Source organism: Odontesthes bonariensis, chromosome 10 (genome assembly GCF_027942865.1).
Source record: "Odontesthes bonariensis isolate fOdoBon6 chromosome 10, fOdoBon6.hap1, whole genome shotgun sequence".
Taxonomy (NCBI): domain Eukaryota; kingdom Metazoa; phylum Chordata; class Actinopteri; order Atheriniformes; family Atherinopsidae; genus Odontesthes; species Odontesthes bonariensis.
Window position 1 is genome coordinate 23,649,241 of NC_134515.1, and position 24,535 is coordinate 23,673,775.

General features: G+C 41.8%; 1 protein-coding gene across 1 annotated transcript; it reads right to left on the reverse strand.

The window, feature by feature from the left end:
• Positions 1-2,480: 2,480 nt before the first annotated feature.
• Positions 2,481-24,535, reverse strand: dcaf1 (ddb1 and cul4 associated factor 1). Its single transcript, XM_075474708.1, has 25 exons — positions 24,335-24,535; positions 23,032-23,152; positions 22,854-22,930; positions 22,653-22,726; positions 22,039-22,152; positions 18,017-18,154; positions 17,236-17,832; positions 16,578-16,679; positions 16,337-16,495; positions 15,847-16,026; positions 15,508-15,717; positions 15,179-15,348; positions 14,914-15,038; positions 14,385-14,620; positions 8,322-9,388; positions 8,014-8,212; positions 7,596-7,678; positions 7,062-7,146; positions 6,716-6,949; positions 6,069-6,162; positions 5,551-5,655; positions 5,362-5,435; positions 5,179-5,277; positions 4,801-5,080; positions 2,481-3,881 (listed from the first exon to the last, which is right to left on the reverse strand). The coding sequence occupies exons 2-25, from the start codon at positions 23,142-23,144 to the stop codon at positions 3,826-3,828; spliced, it is 4,671 nt and encodes a 1,556-aa protein (XP_075330823.1). The 5' UTR covers positions 23,145-23,152; positions 24,335-24,535; the 3' UTR covers positions 2,481-3,825.

The following is a 24,535-nucleotide window of genomic DNA, read 5'->3' on the forward strand; positions in this document are numbered from 1 at the left end:
ACACATTCAAATTACATCACATCACTTTTGGCTATCTTATAAAGGCCCCTCATAAAGTGAAAGATTAAATCTGAATTATTAGTCGTCATGACGACCCCCCCCCCCCCCCCCCCTAATTCATATGTTGGAGATAAGTGGTGATTTGAAACTTTACTTTGAACTTAAGACTATCTGACCCAAAACTGATTAGGTCCAACTTGTCGTGACTTCTCAAATAGCCTATTGCATTTTTTCCTCATTGCAGGATATTGCAAATATCTTTCCTAGACTGAATGCTTACATTTATCATCACTAAAAATGTTATCAATTCACAAAAGAGGGTCTGAATGGGATGTTTGTTTGTTTTTTTAAATTGATCCGCTTGGAACAACACGGTAGTCATGAACTATTCATTTGTTTACTTATAAATCCTCTCATGGCAAAAAAGGTCACATTGGAAGGTGAAGCCCCACCAACTGTTAATCACGGTAGTGGTAACATCATGCTGTGAGACTGTTGTAGTGCCAGTGCAGAGTAAATTGCACAGAATGGACAAAATAGCGAGGAAGTATAAGAAGATTCATCGGCATAACCTCAAATCAGTGGCTCGACAGTTGAAACTTTGGACACAATTTGGTTCCCAAACACATCAGAGCTGGTCGCTGAATGAAACAAGAAGACAAATATTAAGCTTTTGGAGTGGGAGTGAGTCACCGTTCTTAAAATATTCTGTGGGGCGATGACTAACACTATGAGCACCACGTCTCTGTAAAACGTCAAGCTTGATGGGGTTTGATTTTTAAGGCTAGCCTGGTGATGAAGTCAGGTTAACTGGACAAGGAGGTCATCAATACACATAACATAGCCACAAAACCAAACTTAAAGCTTAATAACTAGTCACGACATTGCTCTTTTTCCTAATTCTAACAAGCGGGGTGACAACACAATCGAAAATTAAAGTTTAAAACCAACTCTCACTCAGGAGTTTATCACATCTCATCCGTCATTCGAGGCATTTCTGTTGTATCCGTGCATTAAACTGTCTTTTCCTAAATATAAGGCAAGAAACAGGGTGATTTGGCAAACACTGAACGTCCAGTGAGTTTGATGTAGTGTGGGAGGGAGGGCAGTATTCAGCTGGGTAATTTCTCTCCATCATAGCGACTCAGCGATTGACTCCCATCTGTCTATTACTTCAAGTGGAACATTGTGGGCGGTGTTCCAATCACATACATAAAGCAGGGGGAGAATGGGGCGTACTGTAAGCTAAATATGCATCCCAGATAATAGACTTTTTTTCCTTTTTTAAGTTTCAAGACAAATTACAAGCTTCCATCACAGCTGCAAAACATGTGCTCAAGCAAAACTACTGCGAGCAAATCACAGTTTTTCTGGCAACATTTGCCTTTTTAACCGATGTTGATGCATTAATTTGACCTTTTTTTTTTGCATGGACAACTCACCATTTGAGTCCTAAGAAATGTTGCTTTATGGAAAATCCCATAGAGGGACACCACATGGATGTGACTGTGAAACTACTGCATAACACCTAGTTCATTAAAAACTTGGCTACTTTTCAACATTGATAGCAAATAAATGACTTCCCTTACATAATCTTGTGTTTAGTTTCTTTTGTGGTCGTTTCCACATCTCACTTCCAATCCCTTATTCACCAATACTAACTTTACCCTATAAAGTTAAAGGGAATTAAGCATTAGAAGACATGCTACAAATGGCCAGTAACAGAACCAAATGGAAAGAATCAATGTTCAATGAAATACTACGGATAAGGCACTCGTGCGTTCGCGTTCTTTGTAATCTCCTTCTGCTCAGATGCCAAGAGCAGGAAGGCTGATCCACTTCAGTATTTAATCAGTTTATGGTTAAGATGGAATACAGCAGGCAACAGCTTAAGAAGATGCATTTCACCTGTAATGTGGTGGAATAAGCAGCATAAGGTTACAGGACAATTCCATAGTGAATAACAACTCAGTGATTGATCTAACCTTTTTTATTTTTTTCTCATTCTTGTATGCCTTTTTGTCTACTCACTGAGCCAGTTGCTGCACATAGGACTTGATAATAAGCTCACTGGATAAGCAAACTATCTGAGTTAGGCAGCCTAATTTTGGCTTTTTATTCTTCTGGGACACAAGAAATATTTACACTTCTATATGTTGCTGAACTTTTACTGCAACTAAAATTAACCGATGGGCCTGGTGCAGAACCCTGAGGAACCTCTTGATATGAGAACATCCTGCACAGATCAACAGTGTCCTATCAAACCAAAGGCAGATTTCCTCAAAGGGACCCTGCAGAAGCTCCCTGTTCACTGGTCAGCTGATAAAACGACCCATTCCCTACTTTACATGCCTCTATATGACATGTTCCTTTCAACTGTCAGATATATTGAAAGCCCTCTGCATCAATCAAAACATCAATCGTCTACAAGGATCAGAACATTGCATTAATTAAAGGACACATAACACCAAGTTTGCAACTTTATTTATAGTAAAAAATACTTTAGATACATACAACCTGTACATAAACTGTTTCAGGAAACTCAAAATGAGTCTTCTAATGAAAAAAAAAAAAAAAAAAAAAAGATTTTAGAAACAAGGCGAAAAATCATGAGAAAATCATGACGGTTGCACTGCGCTAAAAGTGTGCATGTGCCAGGCATTTGTTTTCACAATGATGAGTCTTGAACTTTCAGAGCGAGTCAGAGGAAACTCACTTGAAATGGTTTTGGCTGAGTTTTGCCACAGTTTTGTATTCTCAACGTAGCGAGAATCCTAAAGATTAATTTTATGATCACGTCAGTCCTCTAATGAATCAGTCAATGTGACAAATTCTCCGTTTTCAAACAAATCTAAGCTAAATAATTGGACCTGTGCTGTTAATAACAGCACAAAATCCTGCGATTTTTTCGAGAATCCACCAAAAACAAATCCCTGTATGACCCTGGGTAGAACACAATGGTAAGGAGCTCTATTAGCCTCCTACCATCTGTGGCACAGACAATGAGCACGTGTCAATGGTTTGGTTACAGTGTCCACACTTGTTAAGAGCACCAAGCTGATTTAATGTCTCTATTTACATAATGAAATCAGAAGGCGATGTTCATGGATGGCACTGGTGTGTGTGGCCTTTTGGTCGTCAACTTATGGTGAAAGTAAAACCTGAGGGTGGGCTTTGAAGCTTAATGAACCGTTGGCAACATGTTTGTGCATTAAATTAGCTGCCTAATTCAATAATTCAGTACTTTTTGGTGATAATTCAGCGAGGTCTTGCCAAGTATGAGCTTGCAAGAGCATTGAATCCTCAGCCACACAATTACAGACCATGAGCCCTGCAAAGTGAGCCGTTTCTCCTACAAAAACTAATCTGTGACCAAACAGACCTTGAGACTGACCAAGCGAGTGAATCAATACCAAATGAAGTAGCTCATTAAAGAGCGGCTAATGTAATGTATAAAACTTTTCCTTTCACACCATTTAAACACTGGTCATTTCACTCATCATGCCCACTTCACTTTTTTCTTTTATATAAAATTATATCATATACAATCATTTTTGTCCAACATTAAGTCAAATTATGTGCAACCCCCCTCTTGATCTCTGCCTGCTTGTTTTTTTTTTTTTCTTTTCTTACACTTATCACCAAGCGTTCATACAACTACTGTCTCAAATTGGCAGTGCTCCAAGTTATCTTCCACATTATAGGCTGATGTTATCCTCTTTTCATGCCTGCTTCCCTGCTGCTCAGATGTCGGTGAGGCAGAAGTCTTGACATGTTGTCTGGATTCTTGGTCTTAGATGTCGAAGGCCCCACATAGGCCCCCCCTCACTCGTTCAGGGATAAGATGATGTCATCCTCAAGGTCAGAGTTGTCCGAGCTGTCTGTTTGTGCGACAGACAAATGCAGATCAGAAATGTGGGAATACACATTTTGTGCTGAGTAGGTCAGTGGGTAAAGGAGCAAAAGTGCCAAAATGGCAAAAACAAAGCAGCTTGGTTGCTCTGCACCCAGCCGTTTCTCACCCAGAAATGTTGAGGTCTATGTCAACTTCTGGATTAAACGGACACAGCAGTTTTAACATTCCACTGAGGACATTTCCTCAAAGTGACTAGACAATCACAAAAAGGCTGATGCTGGACTTTTTTGCATATTGTACATGAGATTTCTTTCCTAAAATGTGGCTTAATGTGTCATCAGGCTAAACTGATCTTGTAAAAAAGCTCTCGTAGTTTCATCCTGCTAACTGGGTTGTTTAACCTCATAAACAGTGAACCATTGCATATGTATAACTGGATATATCACCAAGGTCCTAAAAGTAGATAGACAACCTAGTTAAACAATTTTTTTTAGACATATTGATCAATAATACGTATCAACAAGTGGCAAAAGTGTATGAACCTCTAGTCTTGTTGGTCCCATCAAATCATCATGCGCTGCCTAAAATCTTTTAGCTAGTAATAAGCCAGCTAACTAATTAGGTCTGTATTTTGGTAATTATGATCTTACAACCCGCTTGTCATACTGAACAAAAACGAAAGGACGCAGACACCCAGGGCGCCGAAAAAATTAATTTTGTCATACAATTTGTGATGCTGAGGGAGAGCATTATGCTGGCTCTTTCTTTGTTTTGAGAGTAAAGGGAAAGTTTTGAGGAAATGACACGTCCAGACTTCATTTACAGTTGAACTGTTGACCCCCATCCAAAGAGCCAGGGCAAGGACAAACAAAAAGACGATAAATACAGAAAAGAAAACACATTGTAAGAACCTGTGGGCACTCTTCAATCCAAGCGTAACTCACCATTGTCACCCTCCAGATCAGCATCATCATTATCAGAGTCATCGTCATCATTGTCGTCATCTTCGTCGTCATCATCATCTCCAACGTCAGCATCGTCTTCGAGAAGACGTGCGACCTCCTCGTCAGAAGGAGAGAATTCATCATTCCCATCATCCTCATCTTCTTCATCCTCATCCTCTCCACCATTCTCGTTCTCCAGATCAGCGATGAGAGGATCTGTGTCAATGTCATCGTCGGAATCGTCATCGTCGTCGTCGTCTTCCTCCTGATCATCATCCTCCTGTAACACAGAGAACCAAAAAGCTCAATCATTAAGGCGTATAACTTCTGCACCAAGGTGCCAAAGAGGTGCTTCTTTATCCAGAACAAATGTTGGACCTGATCCTCCTCATCCTCCTCTTCTTCTTCCTCTGCAAGTCTCTGCCGGCCAACTTCATAAAGTCGGCACACAGTGTCAGTGTTGACAGAGTCTTGGTTCTATGGGACAGATGAAGAACTTTTATATATTTTAATGCAAGTCTTAGAAACCTCATCCAAGTAAAATGATAAACAATCATTTACCTCAATCACAGCAAGGTAGCAGTCTTTTGTATCTGTGCAAAGGTCAAATATATTCCTCTTGACATCAATTGTGGCTGCAGAGCAGAAAAGAACGTGTCATTTTCTGCAAACATTACTATAAACAGGATAGAAAAATGTCCCTGCAAGGTACTTAATCGTCATGGACAATATTTGGTAACAAAGCCTCACCAATTGGTTTATAATCTGTGGCGTTGAATGTCCTGAACGACGAACCAAATGGACTTTTAATCTGCATTTCCAACATGGTGTCTTCATCATCAGCTTGCAACATTGCTACAAAAACAATGAACCACAGAGAGAAGGAGTGAGTAAATAACAAGCAAACACATCAAGCTGGTTAACCACAGATCTGGCTCCTGAGTGGTTGAAACGACCGTATAGGCAGCTCTGTAACTGCAGGCCCATGGCTCTTCCTCTGAGGTGCCTTTTTTTTCTGCTGCCAATCCGACATGGAGCCTTCTGCCCATATGGCTCTAGCTGACTCTGTGGCATCAAGTGATTGCACACGCACCTACCTCTACAGGCTCTGTTCACACCTATGCAAATACACACATGCTCACTTTGCTTCATTATTACCAGCCTTTCATTCAAACACGCCTTTCACACACTTGGACTGCCTGCAAATCGAGTTGTAGGCTTCGTGCCAAAATGTGCTGCAAACCCCATCGTGCAGTGACTGTATTTACCTCCGTAGATGACCGTGCCGCTATTGTTGAAAACTATTCTGCACTGGTCCAGAGCCGGAACGGTGTGGAGCAGGTGGAAGGTGCGAAGATCCCACTGAAGCGCACGGTTAAGCTCCATAGCATTCTTTTTCGTTTGTATCTGCTACAGGTTTAATTACACTAAACAATGATTAAAACCCATTTCCTGGGTTATAAAGATTTTCAGCACAATAAATATTCAATGTTAAGCTGTGAAATAAAACCAGTGGTCATCCCATCACTGGAGCAGCTTCAAATTCAATCGCTGATTGAACTGTTTTATGTCCAAGTCAGATTTATGATCACGGTGCGAGTTCAGTGTTAAACAGGCATTCCATAAGCTTTTAATAGTGTGCTTGCTGTCAATTTTAGCAGTCAATTAAAAGACTGAATTTAGCCAAAACATTTTTTTTTTTTTTTTTTTTAGCAAGAGGCAACACACAGCAATCCATTAATCAAAATTAACTCTTTACTCATTTTGAATAGTATAAACAATGAAAACAAAGAGTGACAAGGTAAGTTATGACTTAGTGCTTTACTCCATCTGTGTCTCATCATGGATAAAAGCAAACCAAATAATCTGCTCCAAACTGTAGTCACCACTGCAGGGACGAAAGTCTGAAGGATACGATTTCTGTGTTTATGATGACCTCCATGCCATTGGGATGAAACACACCGCTAATGTTCATGTTGAACTTGTCAAATTTGTGGATCGCCTGAGCTGTGCGCACATCCCACAGCACACCATCATTCAGTACAAGGTCGTCTGTTGGGTTGAAGGTGGCGCAATTCCTTTTGTAGTTGTTGGCCAGGTCTGGGTTGTTGAAAGTCAGAGTGACTTGACCTGTCTGGATGTCATAAATCTGTCAAAGAGAAGCACAGAGTCTGAGCACTCACCATTCTGCTGCACCATTATTTACATTTAAATATTTCATGTCAATGTGTTGGGAAAAAAAAAAAACCTTTAATACATACACGTGCAAAATGTTCCTTAGTCCCAATGACTCGGTCTTGTGAAAGCTTACTGAACTCCACATAATGGTCTCCAAGAAAAGAATGCCTGCATAAAACAAGGGGAATACTCCAACGTTTACTCTAAAGGATGGAATGAAAATTAAAGCAGAGCACTTTAAAATTGTGTAAAAGCATAAAAAACACTGTATTCTTGATTCCAAAAGTTGTGTTGTTTAACTGTTTGGATGAATGAATCTAAGTGCCTGTGATCCATGAACTGCACACTGCAGCCCTGAGGGCTGTTGGTGTGCATAATTAAACAGCGTGACATCTCCGTTTGTCAGCTTCTTTTAAAAGAATAAAGCTGCTGTACGTCTGACTGCAAAAATCCACAGAATAGCATCAAAGGTAGGCAGAAGACCTCTGCTGACTGACAGTAATCCAATGTCAATATAAACTTCGAAGATATGTTCGCTTTAAAGAAATGTAATACAGATTGGCAGTTTTGTGGCTGGTAAAATAAGGAGCTCGTGATTTTGTGAAAACATCACTCACTTCATGATGAACACTGATTTCATGCCCCACAGTGCAGACAGAGGATAACTCCAAGAGGCTGACGTTAAGAGCAGAGAACCATCCTAAAAAAAAAAAAAAATTTATGGTGGTTAGAAATCCACTGATAGAGGTTTTATGACATTTAAATAATGTTTATGGAATGACAGTTTTGACTCGTTTTTCTTTTCAAACAAATAAAAAAGAAAAATTCTTAATTGCATCCATTTGTTTCTCCCTTCTTTAACAATATTCAAAAGTTCAGATGTTTTACACTCCAGCTTAAACTAGGCTTCCTCACCAAAGACACAAATGCGAAAAAACAACTTTCCAGCGTATAGAACTCATTCTGGTCAGTGACAGCGAAATCATCCAAACTAACAAAAAGCACAACATAATCGACCATTCGTGCTCTACTGACCCGTGAAGGCTCCAGGTGAGTGATTGCTGAACTGTGACAACCGTAGCTGGCTTCCTCCTGGCCTGTAAACACATTGTAGAGCTTGAGCTGCCCTGTACACGTCCCGAGCATCAGGAAGCGTTCACGAGCTGAGAAGGCACAACACATGAATACACTCTCATCCTCGTCTGCTTCCCTGAACACGGAGATGGGACGGAACCTGGACAAAACAAAAAAAAAAAAAAAAAAAAAAAAAAAAAAAAGTCTGTAGGGAGATGGCTGTGGAGGTCGATGGGGGATGCAAAAATAAATGACACCAAGGCGCCTACCTGCTGAAAATGAGGTGTCTGTCGAAGCATCCTCCGTCTACACCTCCGTATTTTGGATAGATGACTCTGCGTGTGTGTCGGGATGTAAAATTGATGGGCGCTTGGCGTCTCTGTTTGGGCTCGGGACATTGATGGGGGGTGAAGAGGGAGAAAGGTGGGCAGGTTGCGACAGGGTTTTTACAACGTGCATGCTGTTCCCTCAGATACTCTGTGATAATGCTGTCTAATGCTGGCGGGGAAGGCAAATGTCTGTCAAACTGCTTCTTCATGGCTGGACTCTGACTGAAGGCTCCATGGTCAGACTTCTGTCTTAACACTCTGGTTTTCTTGCAGCTCACTGTTCCACATGGCGATTGCCGCTCGCGAGAGAAAATGATGCGTCCGATCAGTGGAGAGCCATTGTTACAGTGGGGGGCAGGTGTTGACGGGAAAGCATTGGAAGGCGTACCAGCTGGTTGTGATGTGGAGGGGCGTGCTTGTGGATGGTTGCATGCGGGGGCAGATGAATGAGAGGGATGGTTTACAAGTCTTGACCCGACACCGTTGGCCAGCCGTGGGGTACGGGGCAATGTAGCGACAGGAGAAGCGGGTGGGGGAGGAGCGACAGAAGGGTAAGCAGAGGTTGAATGTAACAGGCATGCCATGGGGAGATCTGCCTCTTTGGTCAGTGTGGTTGCTGTGTTGTGAAGGCCTTTGGCCACAAGGTGGTTCCTAATGAGCAGCAGCAGCTCTTTCTCGGGGAAGGTGATCCTGGACTGAGCAACAACGCTGGCCCTCTGGAGCCATGCCAGAGACACATCTGTACCTATCAGCAATGGTTTCCCAGAGATCCTCTCTATCAACTCAGCTGCAAACTTGCTGAACTTGACATGTTCGCTGCGTTTGTCCTGAAGGACAGGCTCCTTCATAAGCTGCTGAATGTGTCCGCTGCTGAACAAAGGTAGCTTGCTGATGATCTGTCTGACGGTGCTGGAGCGAGACAGACCCACCAGAGCTTTACAGGCCAGAGCTCGGATCTGATCTGCATCTGTAATGGGCATCTTCACTGTCAGCAGGGACAGCAGCACCTGGAGGTCAGACAGAGCATGGAAGTTAAAAACACTGGCAAGACTGATCATTCTTTACTTCCAAATGGGTGTACTGAGCCAGCAGTGTTTAAGTAGCCGTGATAAGAGGTGTACAATACTAATGTTATCCTGAACTGTATACGTGCTGGTATCGCCTTCACAATAAGCAGCAAAGGGTTTATAAGACAGACAAAATATCCCATTACATTTCAATTCTGGTTGTCTTATTTTACATATTTACTAGGGCTGGGACTTTAGCGCGTTAATTTCGATTAATTAACTACACACATATTAGCGCGTTAAAAAAAATAACGCATTTTAATCGCACACTATAATTTTTTTTTTTTTTTTGAATACAGACGGATGGAAGCGTCGACAAGAGCGTGGTTGTGTGCAACAAGGAATTCGCTTATCACCGCAGCGTATCAAGCCCAGAGGCGGCGCTAAGGGGTTGCTTGCGGTTGCTATAGCAACCCCAAGAATGTGCTCAGCAACCCCATAGCTACCCCAACTTTGGGGCTAGAGGCAGGTTTACTGCTCACAAAGAACAGAAGTGCAGTGCAACAACGACAACAATATTAAGAAGTAAGGAATCACGTATGTTGCTGCGTGGTAGCCTATCCCCGTTTTTCGTTCTTTAGCTGATAAATATACATATGGAAAGGTATAAAACACCAGCTTTACTGGTGAAACGGCTATCCACATTGTTCCTAGATCTACAGTAGCTGTGGTGATGTCATTCTACAGTCAGCCAATCACGTCTGTTCTAAATTACCCGGGGAAATCGGAGGTCTAAAATAATATTTCCATAAAGTAGATTTATGAGATAAATAGAAACCCTATGTAGCGTGCTCTCAGGAAAGACAGAGAACGGAGATGTTTACATAAAGATCCAACCTTTCTTGACATCAAGAAACATCCCCTTTTTATGACCCTTTCAACGGATTAACTCAAAGGAGGTAACGGAGACAGATGTGAATCCAACCAAATGGGGTCCTTTGTTTTGAGTCTTCGCTCCCCCAAACCAGCTACGAATAATAAATATGCAGGACACCTCCTGATAAGGAAGCAGATGTAAGCTCACCTCCTGCCTGGTACCAGCCAAGGAATGTTCAACTCTCTACTTTTTAGAAGAATAAGAATCAACCATAATCCTCACTTTCCCAGGAATAAAACTGTGAAAATCGGAACTGCATAAATCTACAGATCATTTTGAAACATTCGCCATTCTTTTACATGAAGTATTTACCAAGTTATGGAATACTGGATTTAATAGAATTTCTTCCGTGGAGCCACAGCGCCACCCAAAGGACACGGATGACGGACACTTTTCACTATGTCAGCCTAATGACCATGGACAATTTCAACTATGGATGTTTAATGTTCTCATTATGTACAATGCATAACCCAATGGTGTTAATTCCTAGCCTGACTACGTCATACTCACGATTCTAGTCAGAATGTGAGTCTGATACCGCTCAATAGAGATTTGAGTATGGGGCGTGTTTCAACCGAACCAGGAGAAAAAATGCCTCTTCGCTCAATTGGATAGACCTACAACCAATCAGAGCAACGTAGTATATGACATAGATTAAGCAACACACACTTGTTGTAGGAAGGACGGCAAAAACATATTTTCTATCGATAAAAGCCTTTATCGCATTCCTCTGTTCGTCTTTCAAAATGAATGCAATGTGGAGATCCTGTAGAACAGACTCGATGGCAGAATCTACACACCCTAGCTCTCCAGCGGCAGCCATGTTCAGCTCTTTAGGACGTAGTCGATAATATCCCTGTTGATCATCTGTCCATCATCGTATAAAGCCCGCCCTGGCAATCTGATTGGTCCGACCAATTCTTGGTCGGGCATAATGATTTCCCAACTGAGCAGAGCCAGACCGAACTTCCCGACCAAAACTTTTATGGGCGGGGCTAAGTTCGGCTGGCACCCAGGCTAGTTAATTCCACAGGTATTACTCAAAGAGCTGCAGATTATTCTAGTTAACAGTAACCAAAAGTTGTCATACCATTTCTATCATGATAATACGAAGTATTGTATGCTGATAACTGTTCCATGCTCATATTTGTGTTTATGCCTGCTCGCATGCAACATTATTGTCTGTTAGGAACATTATATTGTCTAAAATCAATGCCATATGAGTTAAATACGGTATAAGGAAGAAGCAGGAATTAACCCCTTTTGTCTTATGAGTTCAGCTTGGTCAACCCCCCCTTTTTCCTTTGGGTCAAAAGCCAGCTGAACGCTGATTGGACAAAAGCTGACATGTGACCTCGAGCTTAAAAGCAGAGGCGCCAGGGGGCTCAATCTCTTACAATTTTGCTCTCTTACGCTCTAACAACTTTTGCTCTCACTTTTCAACTCGCAACTCTGGGACCTCCCAGTGGTCTTCCAAGCCTTGACCACTCCCTTTGTTCTTTTGTAATCTTGTCCTCTCTGTTTTACTCCGTAACTATTAATTCCCAATTTTTTTAGACTTTCCCCCTTTTAAAATCTGGTCCGATACACGTGAGTGTTTGTTAACTCATACAGCCCGGCCCAAGAAGAAGAAGAAGTCGATTCGACGTCATCCCACTGGTTACCACGGAAACACAGCCTTCGACATCGACGCTCATCAGAAGAAAAGAACCACGTGATCTCTTACGCTACTCTACGACAAAGTAAGGGGCTGAGTTTGAGATCTTTTGAAGCCGTGGATATGATGAATACTTCCTCTGAAAGCAACGAATGAGCAGGGATCCGCCGGCAGAAGATAGTGGTACAATATCCGTGTTACGAACCAGATTTAGCCACATTTTGATAGTTAACCCTGTTAGTTAAACTGCTTCCTTCCTTCCCTCCGTATGCCGTTCTGAATACTGCAAATAATTCATATTCTGTCTCTTTATCAATTGTTTATACACCTATACACCTGTGCAATGTTGAATAAATGTTTGTAAGTAATCCATTTAAGCGCGTCACGGACAGTTTATTAAGCCGGTTGTCACTTCAAATAGAATTCACGTCAGAATGAGACTACCCATCTTATTATCTTAACAGTTTTCCTCTCTGGACTGTAACTTAAACAAGTTAAACAATTACAGGAGGTGGTGCCCTAAATTCGAGGTTTAAGGTATTGAGACTGTGTTAACATCTTATAAATCCTTATATTTAATACATATATAAACGCCCAATAACGCTACACCTATTTAATTGCATTCTCAGTTTAATTCGTTTTTGAATAGTCATATGTTACAGTTTTCCTCTCATTTTAGCACCCATTCACTCATAACATAGCTAAACTGCAATTCTAAATGGATATTTGGCGACTCTAACTGGAATATGGCGATTTTGAGAATGTCCTTCTTCAAGTAACACAAATAAGGTAGGAAATCCCAGTTGTTTTTCATATGCTCGCCGAAACACTATTATCAAATAGTCTTCTTGTGACTTGGTTTGTTAGTCGACTCTAGGTGCGTGCAGTCTATCTAGAGCTACTTGCTAAGTAGCCTAGTGTCAGTGCAGTTAGCACCATCTTGTGAAAATAACGGACACACTTTTTACTTTATGTTAGGTTGCCAGCGTGCTTCCTCTGCCATAATGTGATGCGAGTAGATTGGCTTGAGTAGGCTATGTGTCCGCTGTGGCAGCAGACAGACTGGTGTGAGCAACAAGTTTGAACGTAATGTTGTGCCTGTGTGATTTAGCACTGTACGAAGCTACTGTTGGAAGCCCGCCGGGTAGAACTATCTCTTGAAAGTTGTCGCCTACAACTGTTGTGCGTCAGATGAGATGAAATAGAAAGTCCGCACTGTAGCTCATTCACTCCCAGCTCTTTTTTTCCAAGATGAAGTTGATCAAAACTTATTTGAGGAACACAGTGGGCAAAGTAGCCTTTGTGGATTGGCTATTTTATCCTTAGTGAACGGGCTATGAATGAATGAGATGGACAGGTATGCCTGTGTGTGCGTGTGTGGTTGCGTACACGGGCTGGGGCTGTCTTGCCCCTGGACCTTCTATGCAGCTGTTCCACCACAACGCACAGTGCGACATCTGTCTGCTTGTGAGCAGTAAGCTCCGCTGATAACTTAAAGTTTACAGTATGCAAGGCTACATTACACTATGCAAGGCTGCATGCAGACGGTGGAGTAATGGGTCAGTAACGTTGTTGCGTTGATGCGCGGGGGGGGGGCCGGGTGTGCTGTTTTGACAAGCAACCCCTCACATTCATGCAGCAACTGCATAGCAACCCCAATGAAAAATCGCTGGCACCGCCGATGATCAAGCCTCAAATATCACCTCAACGGTAAACAGGTAGCAGCTAGCGTGGAAGCTAAGGGGGCCCAACGCAGCTTAACATCCAAGATTCTATACACTGTGTTTTCATGCATGCTACATTCAGATTTCAAATAGGGATATGTTCTGTGTTTGTTGAAATATTGTTGAAAATGTTAGTTTTCTAAAGGATAGAGTATATGCGATTAAAATGCGATTAATTTCGATTAATTAATTTCAAAGCCTGTAGTTAACGCGATTAAAAATTTTAAATCGCGTTAACTACAGGCGTTAATATTAGTCACAGCCCTAATATTTACACATTGCCAAACATAAGATGCATATACATTTTTTGCAAAAATGATGTAACTGCTTAATTATTGTTCCATTAAAGTGGGGACAACAATTGTTTGTTGGTGCTAATGATACTGGGGCAGTTTTCCTTCTGTAATATGTCAATCACATGGGGAAGCAGACACTACATGCCAACTCAAATGTCCCGAAGTGCAGTTCAGCAGATAGTACGGCAGCTTTACTTCATTCTGTGCGAGGATACGAGTCGTTGTGAGTCAATCTGAGGCTTAAAGGTTTATATCAATGAGTGGACCTATTCCATGGTTTAGCCACCTGTCACTACCCACATAAAGACCCCAAAATGTGGGCCACTAGCTCAAGTTTAGACATGCAGAAATATTTGTTTGGTGAGAGGTGTATGTACTCCACCTTGATGCCATTGTTGGATTGCACCACATTCCACATTTCAGTGAGTACGTTCTCGTTGGCTTTGGTCTGCTGTGGCAGGCGACGGCGGGGGGTGCCTGCAATAAACTTGCCAATGCTGGACATGCGTTTGTGTGGCACACAAACGCAGTTGATGACAACCTGCAGAGCCGACTTCTGAATCTCGGCATCATTCACAAATACCTCTCCTTCTGCCACTGCCAGGACTATACTCATGCCTGAGAGAAAAAGCAGACGATTAATAAATAAATAAAAAAAATTGCAGAAAAATAATATCACCTTTTAGCTATACATTTAAGAAATAAATCAAAATAAAAAGCCGCTGCATGTTACCATAGACAATGATGTAATCCTGCACAAAGTACATATTTAGATTAAAAACTGCTTGAATTGACCTTTTTAGAGATGACTGGCAACAAACAAGAAGAAAAAACTATGACTACCTAATTATAATTTAAATTTGGAAATATATGGATTTTGACTGAAATTGGGTCACTCTGAAAACACCTACCAACAGTGGTCACAGTGGATCCTCCTTCAACCAAAACAGCAACAGCTTCAGACAACAGAAGTTGGGTCTTTGGAACAACAGTGAGGATACTGAGGATGTCAAGAGCATAACGCACTGTATCGCTCCTACAGGAACAGAAAACAGTCATTGCTACTTCACAATACTAGCAAATACTAGTATACTTTTGGTAGGTGCCAAAACAAGCAAAAGGTGGAAGTCATAAAGAAATTTAGAGAGAAAAAAAGACAAACGGCCATCTTAATACCTGCCATAGTAGGTCCTCCAGTCACAGGCGATAGAGATGAGCTGCAAGAGTAGCTGAACACAAGAGAGCTTGTGAAAGACCTCTGCTGGCTCCCAGTATAGTTGGAGTGGACCGTACTCTATTAGAAACTCCATCATTTCCACCACCTGCTCACGGCTATAGCTGACCGCCTGATGGGTGAGACGAGAGCATTAAAGATCAGTACAGGAACACAAACTAATAAAGTTTAGAACTGCTACAGCACAAAGTGAATACAAAAAACATATTCATTTTAATCGATAAAACTGTCCAATCATGTCCATTTCACTCATCCTTAGTCCTCCATGTACCTTGTAATACGGCTGTGAGTGAATGGGGGCACCTCCCTCTGTGCGCTGCAGAGATTGCTTCACCTGCTCCACCTTGATTGCCAGATGGGCCTCAAAGTACCTGCGCAGAGCCATGCAGGTGTGCTTGGCCGTCTGCCTGCTGGAGAAAATCTCATCATCACTCAGCAAAGCTCCCTGATCCTCGGGGTTCAGGATCTCCAGTGTGCTAATCTGAAAAACAGTTCATTCCCATCAAACATTAACACACAATGTATCTGCTATGCTGATTGTTCAGTTGATCAATTTCTTGATATTTTTTCTAAAGATGCGTTTACAGTGGCGACTTCCGGTTTCTCTTACCAGGTTGACGAGCCGTCGGAGACCGTCCTGCTTGTCAAAAAGCTCCAGGACAGCGCGGAAAGAAAAGGAAATTGAGAAGAACATGGTCGCGTGACAGCAGCCAGATGCATGCGAGCATTCCAACAGCCACAGCGTGTAACCAACCACATCTGACAGGACGGAGTGCGGCAACATGCACACCTTGAGGGGAGAAAACACAGCCATGAATACGAAAGTGAACTTCCACCAGAGATGTGTGATACAGTTTAAATTCAGTTTCTTTTTTAAACAAATACCTCATTATTGTCGTAATAGCATGTAATGTAGCTGAATATTCATTGTACAAAAATATCTAAGAAGATATCGATTATTTTCTGCTAAATTTGAACTAATACAAGTAGATGATACATCCCACCATGACTTCAGTCAATATAAAAACATTTTAAACTGCAACTAAAATTCATGTAGCCAATTTTGACAATATTACTAATTTAAATTTGTGTCTTTGTACCCTTTCCATGGCATCCTGGTTGTAAGCTAAGTAATATAAGCACAGGGAAACTCCGGTAGCAGCCATGGAAGGCCTGGGTATCTCCAGCAACTTCTGAACTCCTCCATGAGCAACAAACTCTGCTGCAAACTTCTTGTGCAACAGCAGAGAAGCCAAATACTGTGAGGAAGTAAAGGCATACGTGTAAGAAGCTTGTAGCTGCGTGTCAGCACCATGAAGACTCAAATGCAAGAGTTTTTACCTTGAGAGCCTCAAAGGTGAGTTGTACATCGTTGGTCTGCTTTAAATCCGTATAGTGCATTAGCAGCTCACGAGCTCCCATCTGCATAAACACTGCCAGGAGCTGTAGGTAGACAGGAGGAGGTACGAACACATAAAAAAAAATCATCTCAATCTGACTTACTCTAAAAACTTCCAACATCCATTACAAAGCTTACTCGTACTTAAGATTTTTCTATATAAAAATTAAATTTCCGTCAAATTAACTTTATGCACAGCGTATAAGTTGATTAATTTCGGATGAATTCATTTCATAAAGTTTACTAATTTTTATGAAAGCCTGACATCTGCTGGTAATTATGCAGTAAGAAAAGGGGCACACATTCTCTGCAGAGAGCAGTGCCGAAAGTTGGATGTTATTTAAAGAGAGCTGCAACAAAACTGTTAACATCAGTTTGAAACCAAATGGGTAAAATTATCCCACACTCAAGCAGACCACAGGTCCAAATGTCATAGTCGAATAACGGTCCTACGGCAAATGTTCCCGTTTAAGAGGCTGACACAATTAAAATTTTAAATGTGAATTTAAGACTATCGAGAAAGTTACAGATAATTTAGACAATTAGTCAGCCAGCCTTTGCAGTTTCAAAAACGGTAGAGGCTGATGAATGAGGACCAACCTCCTGATACTCCCCCAGAGGTGTAAGATACTGCAGGATGAGCCTCTGCTCAATCTCTGGGGTCAAAGGGTACAGAAGATAGGTGTTGCCTATCACCCAGGGGCTCATCTCAGACCAGCTGCTGTTGGAAAGCTCACTGAAGTTTCTCTCTGGCTCTGGCAAAGAGAAGTTTAGTTTCTGTTTTGGGATCCGGGGGCTCTCCCTCTCCGACATCCTTCTAAGGTAACTGCTACCATCAGACATGCCGGGGTGTGCAAATGAACTGGGCGCGGACATGGGCTTCATCATCGTCTTCACAGCTGAGTTGGCAGGGCTGCTCGTCTTGTGAGGGGAATTGAGACGGAACGAAAGCTCGTTTTCGGACTCGATGGATGAGAAAGGGATTTCGCCGTCTTCTTCTGGCCCCGTTCCTTCCTTTTCAGGTCCATTTCGACCAGGTGTGAAGGACTTCTCTTCAAAGGCTCCATCAACAGTCTCCTCATCTAAAGGCAGCAAAGGCTCACCCAGAGTCTTCCTGGGGCTGGGTCGTTTGATTTCCCTTTTGTTCTCAGCATCCTTATCCTGAAGCTCACGCAACCGATGTAGCATCAAAGGAACCTGCCAAAATAAAGCATAAAAAAATAAGTCACAGACAGTTGTCATCTCACACCACCTACGGCTCATGAACCAACTGTGGAAGAAGAGCTCCAGTGGTTGTTGTAATACCTTGTCTATCACTATAAACCTTAAGATCGTTCATTAACAAATATTTATGTGTGGCACAAGAGAAAACCCTACTGACCAAAACAGAGTTCTCCTCTCTGTAGTTGGCGGCAATGTCCTGGTTCTCCATGGCGCCTGCCAGCAAGCCTGTGGCATAGATTCTGAGAGGCTGTTCGGCCTCCTGAGCCCACTTAAACAACCTTTCCACAATGCCCTCCTGGGAAAAGCAAATGGAGGTGTGGTAAACAATAAATAAAACACAAGAAGATCAACACATTCATGATTGTGGAAAAGAAAAATGCTGAGTGCTATATTTGATTTGATGGTCTGACATCGAATCAATTTTCATCGAGTAAACTAAAAGATGAAAAACTAAAAAAAAGGGAACAATTTGAAGCCAAAAAGAAACACTGCATCAGCTTCAATGGACGATTTCAGCAACAGAAAAACCTGTTAACCAAATAAAAAAAAAGGAAGACACTTTGGTAGTCGAGCCTTACAAGTGTTCTCATAACTTAAAGGCGGGGTAGGGGATCTTTTTCTGGAACATTTTTTTACATAGTGCTTGAAATACTCTTCACACCCCCATTGCAACCAATTAATTAAAAGTTTTGACACAAATATGAAAAGTTTTAGTGGCCTCTAGAACGTACAATCTAGGAAAAACAGTATCCAATCATTGTGAACGGACCGTTCACAATGATTGGATACTGATGCCGTCTATCAAACTGCAATCTGCTCCTCCCTCCCCCTCCTCCCCCCCGTGCGCGTACCCTGCTCCGTGAACGAATTACACGTCCAGAAGCTTGGCAGGAAGCTAAACTAGAGCCAGCTTGGCTAACACCTAGCATTATTAAACGTATAGTTAGCATAAACTAAATACGGCAACGATCGATGCTTGCTGTCAGAACAGCGCTCGTGCACCTTCGTGCTCGTGCGCGTTCATGTACTCTAGAGGCGTGCCTTCGGGGGGAAAGTGAAGAAAAGGGTTGGGACTTTTTACCGGTGTATTTTCAAAATGCAGCTTCGCTGGACTCAAAATCCAGGATCTCCTACCCTACCTTTAAGGAAAAATGGCTGATTTGCTAAATAATTTCAAGTCTCTGAATGTCAAGTAGAGGTCGACCGATATTTTGCGTTTTATTTTTTTTTTTACTTGTATCGGCATTGGCCAATACGTGCGTGTGTTCGCCGATCTCAATTAGCTCATTCAGCAGCCATGCGTTGAGATGCTTAAGATCACGTGAAGCGCATGCATTTGCCCCCCCCGGGCAGAGAGGAGCTGTAACATTGGAAGACAGCCACCAACAACAAGGGTAACTTTTAATGTATTTTTAACTTAATTTAGCTATATTATCTGCACTTTGAAAGACCGTCTCTGTCTCACTGTGAGCGGGAGGGAGCGTGTCTGTTTGTGTGTGTGTCTGTTTCACTCTGAGAGCAGTGTGTGTTTCTTTCTCTTTGCCACTGAAATAAGCGGGTCAACGCGGGTGTTTAAACACTGGTCGAGCCGCTTACAGTCGGCATAGGGCTCCTTTCCCACCGTCTAAAAAAACTCATGTCTTATTTCCAGTGGGCGAGCTGCCACCGCTGCGCGTGTGCGCGCTGCCATGGAGTATCATGTAGGCACATGAAAACAATTACCTATCACTACGTGTACAGCATCTAACTTTACATAAAATAATGTCCGTACACTGCAGCGGTGGTCAGCGTTTTTTCGCCACTTCTTCCTCACTGACACCGACACATTCATTAAGTCCGAGTAAAGCGCTGCCGTGTACGAGTCGTGACGCGGGTTGATTCGGTGTACCTGTCCCACTGCGGTCTGAAGCAGACTGTCAGCTGGATTAAACTCAGTTTTTGCCCAGTGGGAAAGGCGGACTTAGAGCGGGTCCACAGGAGACGTAACAGTCAATGAGAGCGCGCCGCGTAACGTCTCAGCAACGTCTAAGCAGCGGCTCTCGCCATCTTTACGTTGCACTTCAGTGTTTGACGGAGCCGTTGCTGAAACGCGTCAAGCTTAAAGGATAAGACCGGTTTTTTGACATTGGGCCCTTGATTTCACATTATAACATGATGTTCTACTCACCCCTGCTTGTTGTTGGTCATTTGGAGCTGTTCCGAAGATATTCGAGAGGCGTCTGGCTGCTCTCTTGAGATATTCGGCCATGAAACGGTTTCCTATGGGCAAGCTTATACAGGCACAAACTATGCTGTTTATAATTTATTAATTACTGTACATTAGCACTGATAACGTGGAGGTGCGTCGCTTACTTAAAAAAATCCGGGTTACTGTAATTTTGAATTTTTGTCGTAAAGTGGGTGTTACTGACGTCCTCGTCGTGCTACTGCCACAGACAGCCCACAGACCTGCTGCCTATTTATTCATTCGGCTAAAATTCAAAATTAGTAACCCGGATTTTTTTAAGTAAGCGACGCACCTCCACGTTATCAGTGCTAGTGTAGAGTAATTAATAAATTATAAACAGCATAGTTTGTGCCTGTATAAGCTTGCCCATAGGAAACCGTTTCATGGCCGAATATCTCAAGAGAGCAGCCAGACGCCTCGCGAATATCTTCGGAACAGCTCCAAATGTTCAACAACAAGCAGGGGTGAGTAGAACATCATGTTATAATGTGAAATCAAGGGCCCAATGTCAAAAAACCGGTCTTATCCTTTAAGAGAGCAGATTGCACCAGCACAGGAAATCAGAGTGGTGCAGATCGGCTATCACGTCGCTGTGTGTGTGTAACTGTGTGTGTGTGTGTAACTGTCTCTCTCTCTCTCTCTGTCTTTGTCAGTTTTTAGGCCCACTAGTGTGTTGTCTTTGCATAATAGATGGGATAATAAATGATGGTCATTTCATTTTAACAAACTGTTTAATTTACAAATCAAACAGAAGATGTAGCACTAGATAAAAATATACTGAATTTGTGTTTTTTGTTTATTTTTAAAGAAATGGCTGAAAAGAAGTCAAATCCCGTATGGCAGCACTTCACTGAGCCAACACCAGGCAAGGCTCAGTGTAATACCTGCCATTCGGAGGGTCATTTGCACTACAATGGCCTCAAGCTGCTAAGTGTTAAGATTGTTTATTTTTATTGTTATACATTTAAATGTTCTACATTGTTTGCTGTTAATATGTTTTGTTAATAAATGTTTCTTTTTTGTTTAAATTGACTTGTATAACATTTGTTATCGTAATTTTTATCATGTAAATGGAGGTAGAAAAACCAATATCGGCTTCAAGAATCGGCCTAAAAAAAATGTTTTATAAATCTGCAGCACATATCGGGGATCGGTTAAGACTGATGTCAAAATAATCTGTGTCGGCATCGGCCTTAAAAAACCTGTATCGGTCGATCTCTAATGTCAAGCATAAAAACAAATCTAAATGCAAAGCAAGCAAAAATTTCTCATGACGAGTTAGATAGCTGTCTTTATCAGCCAGTGGGAAACCACCTAAATTCTCCCACCAAAATCACTTCATTCTCATAGAGCTCATCTGCTTTTCTGTTTGATGCGTTAAAACCAACCGTGACCCATTAAAGCTCAAGAAAGAAATAGTCACATTCAGAAAGACTTCAGAATAATTTACTTTTTTTTTTAATGATCAATCTTCTCTGCAGCTGCAATACCTTCCAAAATAAACCAACTCATTCTACAATGGTGGCTTCACACCAAATATGGGTTCCTGCGCTTTTTGTCAAAACGTACAGAGTAGAAATAAAATACAGCAGTTTGGGATTTCAACATTTAAACTAAAAACATTTTGCCCATGTGCATTTTTTGCTTTTAAATTAAGCTTACAAACACGTCCTCTGGTTATTGTGGATCTGTGTCTTCAGGTCATATTTCATTTTAGTGTTGGCTAAAGTGTAACCAACTACCTATCTGGACTGTGTTTTTTTTGTCTAAATTCAAATGATTATAATGCTAGTCAGGGGCACTGACTCTGTGATAACAAATCTAACATTGTGGCTGAACAACGTGTCGATCATGCAACTCAAACACTATAAAAAATAAAAAATTAAAAAAACATTATGGTCTTGAACAGCTTGACTAAGATCAGAAACATAATGTAGTTAGAATTAGCTTACCTTCTCTTGAAAGACCACTGCCGTCTCCAACCCCGGCATGATGTTCTGCAGCAGACGACAAGCTGCTGCATTTAGGGAAAATTCCCTGCTGGTCATCACATAGCTGTTCACCAACTACAGATGAAAGATTTCCTTAATCCTCTACTAACTGAACTGATAAAAATTGATAATTATCTTAAAGCTATGGTAGGTAATCCTAGAGAGCTAGCAAGAGAGCTAGCAAGAGAGCTAGCAAGATTCGAAAGTGTCCCCTCCTCTAAGCTCCACCCCCCCCCCTCCCCATTCCGTCAGTGCTTCATCCAAAGCCGGTAGAACTGCGTGGCACATGGAGCAGGGAGCCGGCAGAGGGGGGCGTAGGCAGAAAGCGCAGAGGCATCTGATTGGTTTTTTGTAGGCGACCAATCCCGCTGATCTCGGATTGGTCAGCTTTTTCTCAGTCCTGCAGCTGCCACAGAGGTCTGATTATTTTCGTCCCTTTTTCTAAATACATCTTGTATAGATTTCTCTCAGGATAGACGGACCATTTCACCCAGTATTACAAAATGTGTTTCTGAACAGGATTACCAACCATGTCTTTAAAGGAGACAGTCCTCAATCAATCCATCGATTCTTACTGTATTCATAAAGTCATCATTCTTGAACAGAATCTTCAGGAGGTGCCCTAACACACACTCTGGATCAGCCCTCCCTAGTGGCCAAGAGGGAAATGTAAAAAAACAAAAAAAAACAAAAAAAAAAAACAAACAGTATATATACATATTTAAATCAGTGGTAGACTTGCAATTATGCAAAACATTTTCCCTTTTTTTCCTTACCAGGATGTCTATCATCAAAGGGGTCCGGGTCTGCTTTGTGGTATTCCTCTGTCTCCTTTTCAACGAGCTCTGAGATTCTGAAAGTTTCAGGACATCGACATATTGAATTCTCTTTAAGCCATGTTCAACACATCCAAACTATATTACAGCATATCGAATCAAAGCTATGGCTACTTACTTGGTAAGGATGTTGACCAGCTCCTGTGTGCTGCCTTGTTGCTCCTTCTCCCATTGTTCGAGCAGAGCAGTCAGCTCTGCCTTTGAGTCCACACTGGCAGATGCTGACGCCATGGCACAGCCTGTAAGGATGACATATTTATGACATTACCAATTCATTCTTTATAAAGCCGTCCACGCTGCAGGAAACAGGTGAAGAAATCAAATTTATTATGTATTAGCTTCTCTTAGCTGGCTCCAAGTGAAATTTAAAGAAGAGCTCAATCAATAGTGTTTTGCTGGAGCCGATGCCCATATTACAGGAATAAAACAATATTTATACATCAGCAAATCTTATCCATCGAGTTAAATTCATGCATATGCATACAAAGTATTAAAATGAAAAAGAGCGTTGTCGTTTCTTCATTTTTCACCAATGTGTCTCATTAATTAGTCAAAATACTTGTCTCCACGCATGTTGGTCTTCCCGACATATGTGTACATATCGTTTAGTGCAGCAAAGGTTGCTCAGAATGTTGGAAACAGCAGAGTTGCACAGTCTTTTAAGGACACATCTTTATGAAAGATTTAGCCTAGATAATGGTTAGAAGTTTTATGGAAAATGTACTTTTTTTTGTACTCTTTCTAATAAAACTGTTCAAGTTTACAAAATGATATGTCCCACATTATTAAATAATAAAAAATAAAAACACAAAAACAGGTTGTGCTGTAACGTTTGATTCAAGCGTGACGTTTGCGTAATAAAGTAAACAAAAACATAATCTGAGACACTTCTACAGGACAGTGTCACGAGCTGATGCACTCCGGCGCGTACCACACAAACTGAGCGTGCAGGTGCCGTTGTCCTCGGGGGACCTCAACTGTCACAACTGTACACAAAGTTTTGCTCAAATTGGGTTGTTAGCTTGGTAGCTTTGCACATTATTATATTTGTACGATGTTACTTACGTGACACGTAATGTACTTAACGAGTCTTTCCAACAATCAATTAAAGTCATACCACTTAACTGCACCGGGCAGCAGCAAAACTCCGCTCACAGCCGCTGCCTGTTGCAGTGTTTGGCTAGCTATACAGTGGCTAAGAGGAAGCTAACCACCATAGCTCGTTCTTAAAGTCATTGGTTCCGAATTCCACTGCTGCAGTTTATATTCATTCGAGATTTCCAGGCATGTCCAATTTATTCGGTGAGAGTCAAACCATCCTCGCATGAACGAAACCTGCTTGCACATGTAACGCGGCACCAGGGAAATAGCTAGAAGCATCACAGGTGAACCTGGCTAGTTAGCCATCATGCTAACTTTACCTCGTTGTTGCACTCAGTTCTTGCTTGGCTTCCTCAAATATACCGAGACTTGAGTCACCGATATATGTCCCGACTTCACAGTTGTTCGGTGAATATCAACGCATCGACTAACGTTTCACAGGCAACGCTTTATTGTAGCTTTGTGTCCACCGTTTATTATCATTATGGCGAACACGTTCCTCACGTCACTTCACCAGCGTC